This window comes from Babylonia areolata, chromosome 14, assembly GCF_041734735.1.
Source record: "Babylonia areolata isolate BAREFJ2019XMU chromosome 14, ASM4173473v1, whole genome shotgun sequence".
NCBI lineage: Eukaryota > Metazoa > Mollusca > Gastropoda > Neogastropoda > Buccinidae > Babylonia > Babylonia areolata.
The window spans coordinates 12,325,114-12,337,838 of record NC_134889.1 but is presented as its reverse complement, the minus strand read 5'-3'; the positions used below and the strand labels follow the sequence as shown (position 1 = coordinate 12,337,838).

The window sequence follows — 12,725 nt, the reverse complement described above, 5'->3', positions numbered from 1 at the left end:
CAACATTGTCCAGTTTGTTTTGCTAACCAAAAATAAGCAGCAAATATTTTTCCAAATGACAGTTGGAGTGCAATTTGTCCATGATATGATGTTCTGAGAAAGAAATGCTTATCCAAACATATGCACAATTAAAGGATTCCCCTGTTTCCCCACTTCCTTCAAAATAAAAAGAGCATTGTAACAAGAGATTTAGCAATGTTTATTTTCTATGCGTTTGAGCAGAAAGCTCTGTCTTAAATGAAAGATATGTTTCTAAAATACCCTTTATTTTCTTTTGGTTATGTTATCAGCATATCTTTATAAATTATTGTTGTTCATCCTGCTGAAGGTTTGGCTTGTGTGTGTGTGTGTGCGTGTGTGTGTGTGTGTGTGTGTGTGTGTGTACAATACGTCTAACCATATGTATACAGGTCGGTGATCTTACATTAAAAATGTTGAGTTCTGAGTTCTCTCTCTCTGAGCTTTGACCCGGCAGGAGGAAAGTGGCAGAATGGAGAAGACGCTTATCTGCCAGTACAGTGTCTGTGAGGGTCTGGGTTCGAATCCCAGTCTCGTTCTTACTCCCAAGTTTGACATCAACATTGGAAATTAAAACCGAACGTCTACCATTCAGATCAGGCTTATATAATAAACCAAGGTCCCGTGTGCATCACGCACTTGGCGCACTGAAAGAGAACCCGTGGTAATATAATTGTCCACTGGCAAAATTCTGTAGAAGAAATCCACTCTGATGATACACAACTATAATTAAATGCATGTCCTCAAGTTGTGGCCAAGCGCGTTGAGCTAAGCTGTTTGCAGTGAAGGAAGGAAGCTGAAAAGTGAAATTGTGATACAAGAGCATTGTCTTATATTGTATCAACATAAAAAGGCATTGCAAAATAGAAAAATAAGTGAAGATTTTGGTTTCTACCAGCCGCCATGGCGAAGTGGTTAGCGTCGCGGACTGACGGCTGGGACGACGCGGGTTCGTATCCCAGTAGAAGTGGGTTTTTCGACCCGCGGCCGGCTTCTACCCAGAGTTCAGTGTGCTTTGGGTTTAAATGTGAAGACTGGGACCACACAGTTGAGTATCATCCACTTCACGGATCCGTCTTAGGGTGTGTTGCTCCAATTCCCTGACCAACACTGCAAGTGTCTGTATCTTTCAGACCTGGTTGACGCCGGGATATCATTTTGACAGGAAACGTAAAGTATAGCCTTGTCACGTAGTCCTCAACCTAGATGTGTGTGTGTGTGTGTGTGTGTGTGTGTGTGTGTGTGTGCGCTATGTAAATATGGTATTTTTTGGAAGTTCGAGTGATATGTGGATGTTTGAACATGTGCGATCATATTTTTACGTATGCAAACAGGCACGCGTGCGCGTGTGTGTGACATGTTGGCATTATCCTCATTTTGCAGACTGTGATAAGAACAATGTCATTTTCCCTTCCAGTATATCGGAACGCTGGATGTACCACGACCCAGCAGCCGGGTGGAAATCGTGGCAGCAATGCGTCGAATTCGGGTAAGTCTGTTTCGCTTTAATGTAACATGGAAAATACATGGAATCTCTCTCTGTCTCTGTCTCTGTCTCTGTCTCTCTCTCTCTCTCTCTCTCCCTCTCTCTTTCCTGTAATGTGTGTGTGTGTATGTGTGTGCGTGCGCGCATGTGTATGTGTGTGTGCGTGTGCGTTTCGAGCAAAGTTTGCCATCGAACCAACAAGCCAACTGAAATATTTCCTTTTTTTTGATTCTCTTAACAGGTGATTTATCGAATTGGAGTTCCTCTTAGTTTCTGTCTGTCTGTCTGTATTCCTGTCCCTTCTCTTCTTTCTCTTCCTATACCGTATAATCTTCTGGCTTGCTTACATACTCGTTTTTTCGCTCACGCACACACACACACACACACACACATCCACAACACCAAGTCAGCATGGTTGTATCTCCAACACATGCTCGAGGTGAAGGGCACTCATCGTGATGTGCATCACTTCCTTACCGAAGATCACCATGTCATCAGACAGCGTGATCGCTTTGTGGTGGGCTGTTCACTGACTTAATTTTACAGGTCCTCGTTCTTTCGATGAAAAGTAACTGAGGCCTCGCACGTGGCACTGCAATTGGTGAGGAATAACGACTTGTTTGGTTCATGTGCATGAGAAGACGTCGGCATGGCTACTCTCATCTCTTCTGGCCCAGGAACAGCCCCCCCCCTCCTTCCCCACCCTATGGTGTTGGGCGACTTCAGCGCCGGAGCTGGCAGTGACTATGGCCAATGGAAAGGAGTGGTAGGGAAGTATGGAGTTGGGAAGATGAACAACAACGGCCTCTTTATACTGAGCAAATATGGAGAGCATGACCTGCTGATAACTAACACAACGTTCAGGCATTCTGATAAGTACAAAACGATGTGGATGCACTCCAAATCAAAACAATGGCATCTCATCGACTTTATCATCACCCGCAAACGTGACAGCAGCGACGTCCTCATCACCAGAGCAATGCGTGGTGCAGACTGCTGGACGGATCACCGGCTTGTTAGAGCTAAGCTTATCATCCGCATAGTTCCCTCCACCATAAACGCCCAAAGCTCGTCAGAAAGGCCTTCAACACAGCTACACTCCTGTCATTCCGATACCAGCAGGAATTCCAAGCCAGACTTCATGACAACTTTGAGGCCACAGGACCACTAACTGGTGGACCAGACGAAAAGTGGAACCAGTTCAAAGACGTGGTCAGAGAGACAGCCAAGACAGTGCTAGACCCAAAGAAGAGGGTCCACCGAGACTGGTTTGATGAAAACGACGAGGCCGTGCAAGCACTGCTGGACGAAAGGAGAAAGGTCTTCATTGACTGGCTGAATCACCCCAACTGCTCTTCACGACAGAACAGTCTCAAGGATTGTCAGGCCATAACCCAGAGAAAACCCCGCAAAACCGATGGTGGAAGAGGAAGGCCGATAAAGTACAGCTCTGTACAGACACTAACAACTCCAAGATGCTGTTCAGTGCCATCAAGGCTATTTACGGCCACTCAAGAGAAGGAACAACCCCTCTGCTATCTATTGATGGCTCTGCCACTATCAAGAACAAGTAGGGTGTCAGCGCAAGGTGGGAGGAGCACTTCAGCCAACTTCTCAACCGGCCATCTACTGTTGACCAGGAAGCTTTACAACAGATACCCCAGAGGCGTACACAGGAGGACCTCGACCTACCACCCACTGAGGGTGAAGTCACGACTGCCATAAAGCAGATGGACTGCGGAAAAAGCGCCTGGGAAAGATGGAATTCCTGCTGAAAGGTACAAAGAACTTGGAACCACGGCTTTTAAAGCGTTCCACGACGTTCTCTCGACTATCTGGGAGGAAGAAGACACGCCAGCAGACCTCCGAGATGCCACTATTGTGGCACTTTACAAGAACAAGGGGGCAAAGTCAGACTGTGGCAAATACAAAGGAATTTCTCTACTCTTTATTGCTTGAAAGATACTTGCCCACATCCTCTTCAACAGGCTCCTTACCAGCATCGCTGAGAGCAACCTTCCTGAAGCCAAGTGTGGTTTCCACCCTGGCCGCAGTACCATAGACATGGTACATGCTGTGTGACAAGTCCAGGAGAAATGCACTGAACAGCAGATGGACTTGTACGCAGTGTTCATAAACCTGACCAAAGCCTTTGAAAATGTGAACAGAGAAGCTTTATGGACCATCCTTATGAAGCTGGGCTGCTCGCGCAAGTTCTCCACCTTGATTCGGCTCTTCGACGACAACATGACTGAACAAGTTCTTTCCGATGGTGGCTACACGAACTCTTTCAACATCTCAAACAGAGTGAATCAGGGCTGTGTCCTCGCCCCCGTGATGTTCAACTTGTTCTTCACGCAGGTCCTACTCGATGCTTTGAAATACCTGGACTTGGGTGTATACATCAGGTATCGCTCGGATAGATCTGTGCTCGACCTTCCTCGTCTCGCCGCTCGAACCAAGACCTTGGAGAAACTCATCCTTGAAGCCCTCTTTGCAGATAACTGTCCCTTTATAGCACACAAGGAGAACCACCTGCAGGTCATTGTCGATCACTTTGCAGAAGCATTCAAGCTGTTCGGACTGATAATCAGTCTTGGAAAAACGGAGGTCCTGGTTCAAGCTGTTCCAGACACAGCCAAGCCCCAGCCAGCCATTACCATTGATGGAGTCCAACTGAAGTGTGTGGAGAGCTTCAAGTATCTGGGCAGCACTATCTGTGCAGATGGATCAGTGGATAAAGAGATCACGTCCAGGATCCAGTGTGCGTGTGTGTGTGCATGTGTCCAAAATTCTACTGTATCTGTGTGTATGATTTTCGATTTATGTTCGTACCTTTTTATGTACTACCCCCGCCCCCCTCCCCGATATTCCTTGTGACCCCGGTACACTTGGTAATAAAGACATATTCTATTCTATTCTATTCTATTCTATTCATCCAAGCAGTTGGATGGAGTCTGTAATCACACCGTCATTTAAGAAAGCTGATGTTAGTAATGTAAAGAACTACAGTGGCAATTCTTTTAGCGATATTAGTGGTAAGTTGTACAATTCCATAATAATTTATATGCGACAAGAATAGATACCTCAGAATAACATAAGTGGAGAATATCAAGTTGGATTCAGAAAAGGCTATTAAGCAATTGACCATATGTTTACTCTAATGGCCGTAGTACAAAAACAATTTGCAAATAATAGAAAATTATAGTTGCTCTTATGGACTTTGAAAAGGATTTCGATTCTATTTCTAGAAAACTGTTATGGCCTGTATTGCTGAAAAATGGAGTGAATGGTAAGTTGTATCGTTGTGTGAAAAGTATGTATAATGAATTGAAAGCAAGAGTGAAATCGGATGCAAAATTATCAGATTTGTGTGAATTGTATTCGTGGGGTTAAGCAAGGGGATGTCTGTAGCCCTGTCTTCTTTACAATTTTTGAACTAGCTTTATAAATTATGCAAAATGATCAACACGGCTTAACTTTTGATTTAATTGTTTGTTTTATTTTTTGCTGATTATATGATTTTGCTGTCTACAGCAACAGTTGGTTAACGGCGACAACTGAACAGTTTATACATTGCTGCAAATATTTTACAGTTCAAAGTAAATATTGATAAAACAAACATTGTTGTTTTTTTGTAAGGGAGGGTATTTGGCAAGAAACTAAAGATGGTCATATGGAAGCGAAAGAATCACTGTCGTAAATGCATATAAATATCTTGGGATTTATTTTTCAACAAGACTGGGATTCATTATTACATGTCAAGACATTGCTTATAAAACAAACAAAAAAGGCACTTATTGGGATACTTCATAATTTGTATAAAGTGGACTGTAGATCGTTTAGTGTATTTGTTAGATTATTTGATTCACAAGTTCAGCCAATATTACATTATGGACCAGAAATATGGGGACTGGAAAGTTTCAGTTTCAGTAGCTCAAGGAGGCGTCACTGCGTTCGGACAAATCCATATACGCTACACCACATCTGCCAAGCAGATGCCTGACCAGCAGCGTAACCCAACGCGCTTAGTCAGGCCATGAGGAAAAAAAAAGAAAAAAAAGGTGAATAAATAATAGATAAGCTTACACAAATAAATAAATAAATAATATAATATAATATAAAAAAGGTAGTAGTGTTAATAATAATTTAAAAAATTAAAAAAAGAAAAAGAAAAAAGATAACAATGATGATAAATAAGCAAATAAATGTAAAACATGAAGATACACATTCACACATACACCCACACATGCATAACAGATATGCACCAAACATGCAGTTTCACAGATATGAAAGCACAGTTAAATACATATAAACGTACATGAGCTCCAACACACACACACACACACACACACACACACACACACACACACACACACACACATTACCCTGTACCTCCTCTACCACGCTCCTCCACACACTTATTTCTAGTCTACGTATCGCAGCTTCCACGGCACACACACACACACACACACACACACACACACACACATATGCCCATATCTCCCACCCCCAACCCAACACACATATATACAAAGATATATATATATATATATATATATATATATATATATATATATATATATATATATATATATATATATATACATTCCAATATCCTGTTGCTCCCAATGTGTAGGCATGCATACACTCACATACCTCATCCTCTACCCCACCTCCCCCTGCACCCCCACCTCCCCCTCACACACACACACACACACACACACACACACACACACACACACACACACACACACACACACGTGCACAGAACTCTCCTGACACTTGTGTACACTTACAGTCTCGCGCATGCACAAACGCACTCAAAAATAAAGACCCACACATGCACACAAACACACAGATACACACACGCACAGAGACTGCCACTGATTGGCCGCAAGAGGGATGGGAAAAGATCTCTGATGCCAAGAACGTGGCGTCTAGTGTGTTGGTCAGTCTATTGTATTTGGAAAAGCCCACAGAGACTCTGTTCCGTTTTGAAGAAATTTGCGCAATGTTGGTTTGGAAATGATGCCGATATTTGTTTGATTTGCAAAGCATCGTGTTCTACCTTTCATGTTAGACATATGGCCGCTCCCTCTCTCTGCTTTGATTTCTTTGAGGCGATCGATGGTGTGATGGCCTTGTACCTGTTCTTTTTGATATTCTTTGACTTTTCTGAGGATTTCCGATTTTCCTAGATGTTGGCCGCTCGTTGGTGTTGCGTTACCAGCAAGTCTGTCAGCTCGCTCATTTCCCTTAACACCTGCATGTCCCGGGCAGTATGACCATGTGAGTTTTTTTAATCTGAAAGGTGCGCATTGCCTTATGCCACTCTGGGCTTCCGATTCTGTTTTCAATTTTCTGTATGAGGTTCATTGAGTCAGTTAGAATCATGGCATGTTGGTTTCCGGGCGTATGGATGGACGATAGCCACTGGAGGGCGTGTCACAGCTTCAACTTCTATCGTTTGGCTGGAGGTTGTGACTTTGTAGGCAGCATTCTCTTCCCTAACTGTTTTTCCATTTTGTTTCGCAGTGAATCCCCAACCGGATTGGTCTTTGGTGACTGAGCCATCTGTGTATATGATGATGTCCTCTTCTTTACTGTTTTCTTCTATGAGTAGCTTCACCGCATCAGTTTTGCCCTGTGGCCATTCCCGACAATGTCTTCCTAGAGTGGGTGAAATGGCTGTGTTGAAGAGATGGTTGAGGTTTTCAGGGGTTTTCTCCCATTCTTTTGGGTTTTATTTCAGGTCTTGTAGTCGGCATACTAGCTGGATTGTGTCTTCTGCTTGCCCCATCCATGATCTTCCTCGTCCTAGATGGCTGCCTTTTGGTTCTTTGACTGCATCATGCAGTGGGTTTTGAGGGTTTTCTAATGCTTTGAAGTAGGTCTTGTCCTGTTCTAACTTGTTTCTGGCCTGCACTGAAGGAAGGTCAAGCAGGTATCGCATGGTTTCTGTGGGCGTGTCTTTTGTTGTTCCAAGGATCAGCCTCATAGCTTCATTTTGAACTCTTTCTAATTTTAGGAGGTTGCTTTGAGACGGTGTTGTTAGCCCAAGTCCATAGTCGATCACACTGAGGACGAGTGATTGGTATAGCAGGAAGAGGTGGCGTTGTTCAATACCTTTGGTTGCCATTGCTTTTAAGACTGAAAGGCCCTTTTTGCATTTGAGAACAGTATTTTCCGTATGTTTTCTGAAGGTCAGCATCCTGTCGAAGTGTATTCCTAGGCATTCAGTTTTCTCGATCTGAATCCCATCGAATGACACAGAAGGTGGTAATTTGCTCGCGGTTCTGTTGTTGAGGGTGCACAGCAACGTTTGGGCTTTCACTGGATTGATGGAAGATCCTGTGTCTTTGCACCATTGAGCAATATTGTTTAGTTGTTTCTGGACGGCTTTAGTTCTTTCCTGAGCATCTTTCGAAGTTTTGAAGACCAGGCCATCATCCGCAAGAGTAAGCACCCGAGCTATTCCATTGTTGTTTAAGTCTGCAAGGCCCTTCGTGTAGACATTGTAGAGGACAGGAGAGAGCGGAGACCCTTGTGGCAGTCCCATGGATAGTTTAGAAGGTGCAGATATCCAATCTCCGAGGCGTAGGACGACGGTTCTTTCCTGAAGCGCTGCTGCTATCCATCTTGTCAGTGTCAAACTTACTCCATACCTTAGTAGCAGCTCCATGAGGTGCGCAAACTGGACTTTATTGTAGGCATCTTCAAGATCGATTGCTACTGCTAGTGTTTCTTCTTTTCTTTGAAATCCTTCATACACCTCATATGCAAAAGCAGCTGCGTTTTCCCATGTGGACTTGCCTGTTCTGTAACCACCTTGATTTGTAGGGAGAATGTGCCTGTGTTCAAGATCCCTTGCAAGTTTCCTGGCTATCATACGTTCCATGAGCTTTCCAGCAATGTTTTGCATGGTTAGGATCCGGTAGCCGCTTACCTGATGATGGTCCTTTCCTGGTTTTGGTATGGGTTTTAAGAAGGGACTGGAAAATAGAACAGAAACAGAAAAGGTGCACTTCTTTGCAATGGAACATTTTCTGAATGCAGACAGCTGTACTCCTAATGACCTTGTATATGGTGAGCTGGGGAGATATCTGATTGATCTGAATTCATATATAAGATGTATCAAATATTAGCTAGAACTGACTTAATGAATGAAAACAGATTTCCATTCAAAGTTTAGAAGATGTTGTATTGTTTAGATAATAACGGTAAGAAGACATGGACAACGGGTGTTCGTCAGTGTTTAAATTCTTGTGGTTTTGCATTTGTATGGGACAATCAGGGGGTGGAAAATATTGCAGGTTTCTTAAAGTGTTTCGGACAACGCATTTTTGATTGCCTTTGGCAAAACTGGCATGATCCTATGCAAACCAGTGATATATTTGTACCGTTTTGACTCTTTAAAACATCGCATGTGATTGAACCATACATTGAGTTAGGATAGAACAGATATGTAAAATGTGCATTGATGGAATTTAGATTTGGTATTTCTAATATTGCTTCTCATAGTTTCAGATATAGTATTTTAAATGAACCTATGTATACATGCCGTTTATGCAATCTGGGTAAGGAAAATGAATTAGATTCCTTGTTATGTTTCCCTGCTTTGAGTGACCTTAGACAAAGACTGATTCAACCAAAATATTATAGAGATCCGTCTAATTTTAGGTTCAATTTACTCGTGTCTTCAAGACACGAATGTATTTTGTGTAACTTAGCTATGTAGATACACGAAGCATTGAAGAGATTACATGCAGTTACCTAATGAATGTTGTGTTAACTATTTTTGGTTGATTTGAATTGTCGATTTACTGTGTCATGTCGTTCGTTCGTTCTCAGTCTCTGTATGTCTGCACTTGGGTCTGAGGCCTGAATGTGAATAAAACTTTCCGATTCCGATTCTCTCTCTCTCTCTCTGTGTACCATTTGTACCCTAATGTAATATCTAATTTTATTGTTCAGTCCTTTGGCCTCCCTGACACCCGGCCCCCCTGGCCCCCCCTCCCGACCCCACCCCACCCCCAGCCATGCTATGTTTACCGTCCGGTCCCCAGTCATTGACTGAACTATAATGTTATCAGCGTGTAAACAGGTAACCTGTTTAATGTGTTTTCCAGTTAGGCAAGAGGTGTGAGGGAGAGGTAACAGCGCCGTCAATGATAGCACTTTGCTTGGAGTTTGTTTTTTCACGAGTGTCATTCTTTCTCCTGAAAAAAAAAAAACCCCACAAAAAAAACACAGAGAGAGAGAGTGAATGAATGAATGATTCATAAAGCCAGTGCGCCTTATGAATGAAGTACACGAAATACAATATGTTATCCGCATTTAAATAACAGGTAAATATAATGAGAAAAATGAATAAATTCGCAATTACTTTCATTCTGAGAAGCAGTTAGTAAATTTTATCGCAGTTTACTGGGACATATCATGCTCTCAAGTTAGTACATACCGGTTTATCTTCATAGTTTTGTAAGATGGACAAATTAAATCTATTCCAGTAGCCCTATTGTAACGAAATCTACTGTGAGCAGTATCAGTTTCAGTTTCAGTTTCAGTTGCTCAAGGAGGCGTCACTGCGTTCGGACAAACCATATACGCTACACCACATCTGCCAAGCAGATGCCTGACCAGCAGCGTAACCCAACGCGCTTAGTCAGGCCTTGAGAAAAAACAACAACAAAAAAAAAAAAAAAAAAAAAACGGGGGAATAAATAATAGATAAGCTTACATAAATAAATAAATAAATAAATGAATAATAATTATAATATAGAAAAAGGTAGTAATAATAATAGTAATACTAATAAAATGATTTAAAAAAAATAAAAATAAAAATAATAATAATAAAATAAATAAATAAGACAACAATGGTGATAAATAAGCGAATAAATGTAAAACATGAAGACACACATTCACACACACACCCACACATGCACAACAGAAATGCACCAAACATGCAGTTTCACAGATATAAAAGCACAGTCAAATACATGAGCTCCAACACACACACACACACACACACACACACACACACACACACACACATTACCTTGCACCTCCTCTACCCCCCTCCTCCACACACTCATTTCTAGTCTACGTATCGCAGCTTCCACGGCATACATACACACACACACACACACACACACACACACACACACACACACACACACACACACAGATGAACATTTACTTGTACAAGCACACACACATACGCCCATATCTCCCACCCCCAACCCCACACACATATATACAAAGATACACACACACACACACACACACACACACACATATATATATATATATATATATATATATATATATATATATATATACGTTCCAATATCCTGTTGCTCCCACAGTGTAGGCATGCATATACTCACATACCTCATCCTCTACCCCACCTCCCCCCCCCACTCCCACCTCCTCACACACACACACACACACACACACACACACGTACACAGATCTCTCCTGACACTTGTGTACACTTACACTCTCGCGCACAAACGCACTCAAAAGCACAGACCCACACATCCACACAAACACACACGCACAGTGGCTGCCACTGACTGGCCGCAAGAGGGATGGGAAAAGATCTCTGATGCCAAAAACGTGGCGTCTAGTGTGTTGCTCAGTCTATTGTATTTGGAAAGGCCCACAGAGACTCTGTTCCGTTTTGAAGAAATTTGCGCAATGTTGGTTTGGAGCAGTATCAGGGATACTAAATCTGAACCTGGTCATTACAAATTTCAAGTGTTTATCCAAATACATTCTCAGATACAATTTAACATCACGTGAAGTGCAAAATGTTCTATATGCATGAATCTTCCGTTACCTTTGATATGAAAGTCCCACTCTTGCCATCTGCATGCAATTGATGCAATTTGACATTTTGAATATATTGATTAACCCTTATGTAAGCGAAACCAAACTGATACAAAACTAAACAGCATTCTATAATCACTCCGTGATAATCCATCTTCTTCTCACCTTATATAACTAATGTCAGCAAGTAGTCGATACAGCGTAAAATACATTTTATATAAATAGGATGACTATTGGTTTACAACATAAATGAAATCATTGGGTGTGCACAGTTCTCACCTCTAAATATTTCATTAGAGCAAAGAGATGTACCTTTTTTGCATTGACGGGATCCATCGTCACCGATTTTTCATTATGATTTCCCGAAAGTTTGATCAATTTGCCATGCAAATATACCTGTCTGCCAAAGATGAATTACGGTATGAATATACCAGGGTATGGTTAAAAAAAAGGGGGGGCATTGTTTTTGTATTGTCGCGAAAGTGTGTGATCAACAAAAATGGTATGCATATTTCGTTATTAGTGAAGTGTCCTACTGACGAAGATTAGGTTTGTACTAATCTACATGTACTATCAGGAATGACCTGCTAAAATGTACCCGAGCGTTGCAGGCGTTCTATTACTGACCCAAACTCAATAATTTCAAGTATAGCGTCGCCGAACTTTACAACGTTGTATTTGGTAAACAGAACATCGTCATTAATGGTTTTTGCGTCTATACACCGTCCATACACTATCTGCTTTATAGTTTGGTCAGTTTTTCTGTCCACAACTACCTGTCCATGATTACCTGTGTCACATAACGTCAACTGCGGTTTAAGAGTCCAGACGATGTTTTAAAAAAACAAAACAAAAAAACATCAACTCCCTTTTTTTGGCATTTGCGAACGTTGTTGCCAGCACAAATAGCAGACAGTTTAGAGTTCATTGCGAAACTAACTCTAGTAATTCCTTTCGAATTACAGTACTTACAGAAGACGTGTATCTGGTCAGAATCTGCATGAATCTTGACATAGTTGCGCCAGCAGTAGTGAGTTGAATGGGGACATGAGAGTCAACTATTTTGAGTATGGGTTCTACCTTATCGTTTGTGAAACATAGCTGGAACTCTGGGGGCTAATACTGAAGGCTATGTGGGCATGTCAATGAAGGATATGTGTCACTGAGTAGCGGTGTCTGGGCATGGTTTCAGAGTTTCTTGCTACGTTTTGATTGGCCATGTGACGGGCGCAGTAGCCAAGTGGTTAAAGCGTTTGACTTTCATTCAAAGGGTCCCGGGTTCGAATCTCGGTAACGGCGCCTGGAGGGTAAAGGGTGGAGATTTTTCCGATCTCCCAGGTCAATATATGTGCAGACTTCCCAGTGCCTTAACCCCCTTCATGTG

At 42.1% G+C, this 12,725-nt stretch overlaps 1 protein-coding gene across 5 annotated transcripts in view; it reads left to right on the top strand.

Annotated features, from left to right (window-relative positions):
• LOC143289820 (carboxyl-terminal PDZ ligand of neuronal nitric oxide synthase protein-like) overlaps positions 1 to 12,725 on the top strand; it is a 418,763-nt gene that overhangs the window by 98,538 nt on the left and 307,500 nt on the right. For all 5 annotated transcript variants that reach the window (XM_076598986.1, XM_076598991.1, XM_076598989.1 and 2 more), the window contains one exon: positions 1,436 to 1,507. In XM_076598986.1, the coding sequence (XP_076455101.1) occupies positions 1,436 to 1,507 (72 nt within the window). The remainder of the gene's footprint in view (positions 1 to 1,435; positions 1,508 to 12,725) is intronic.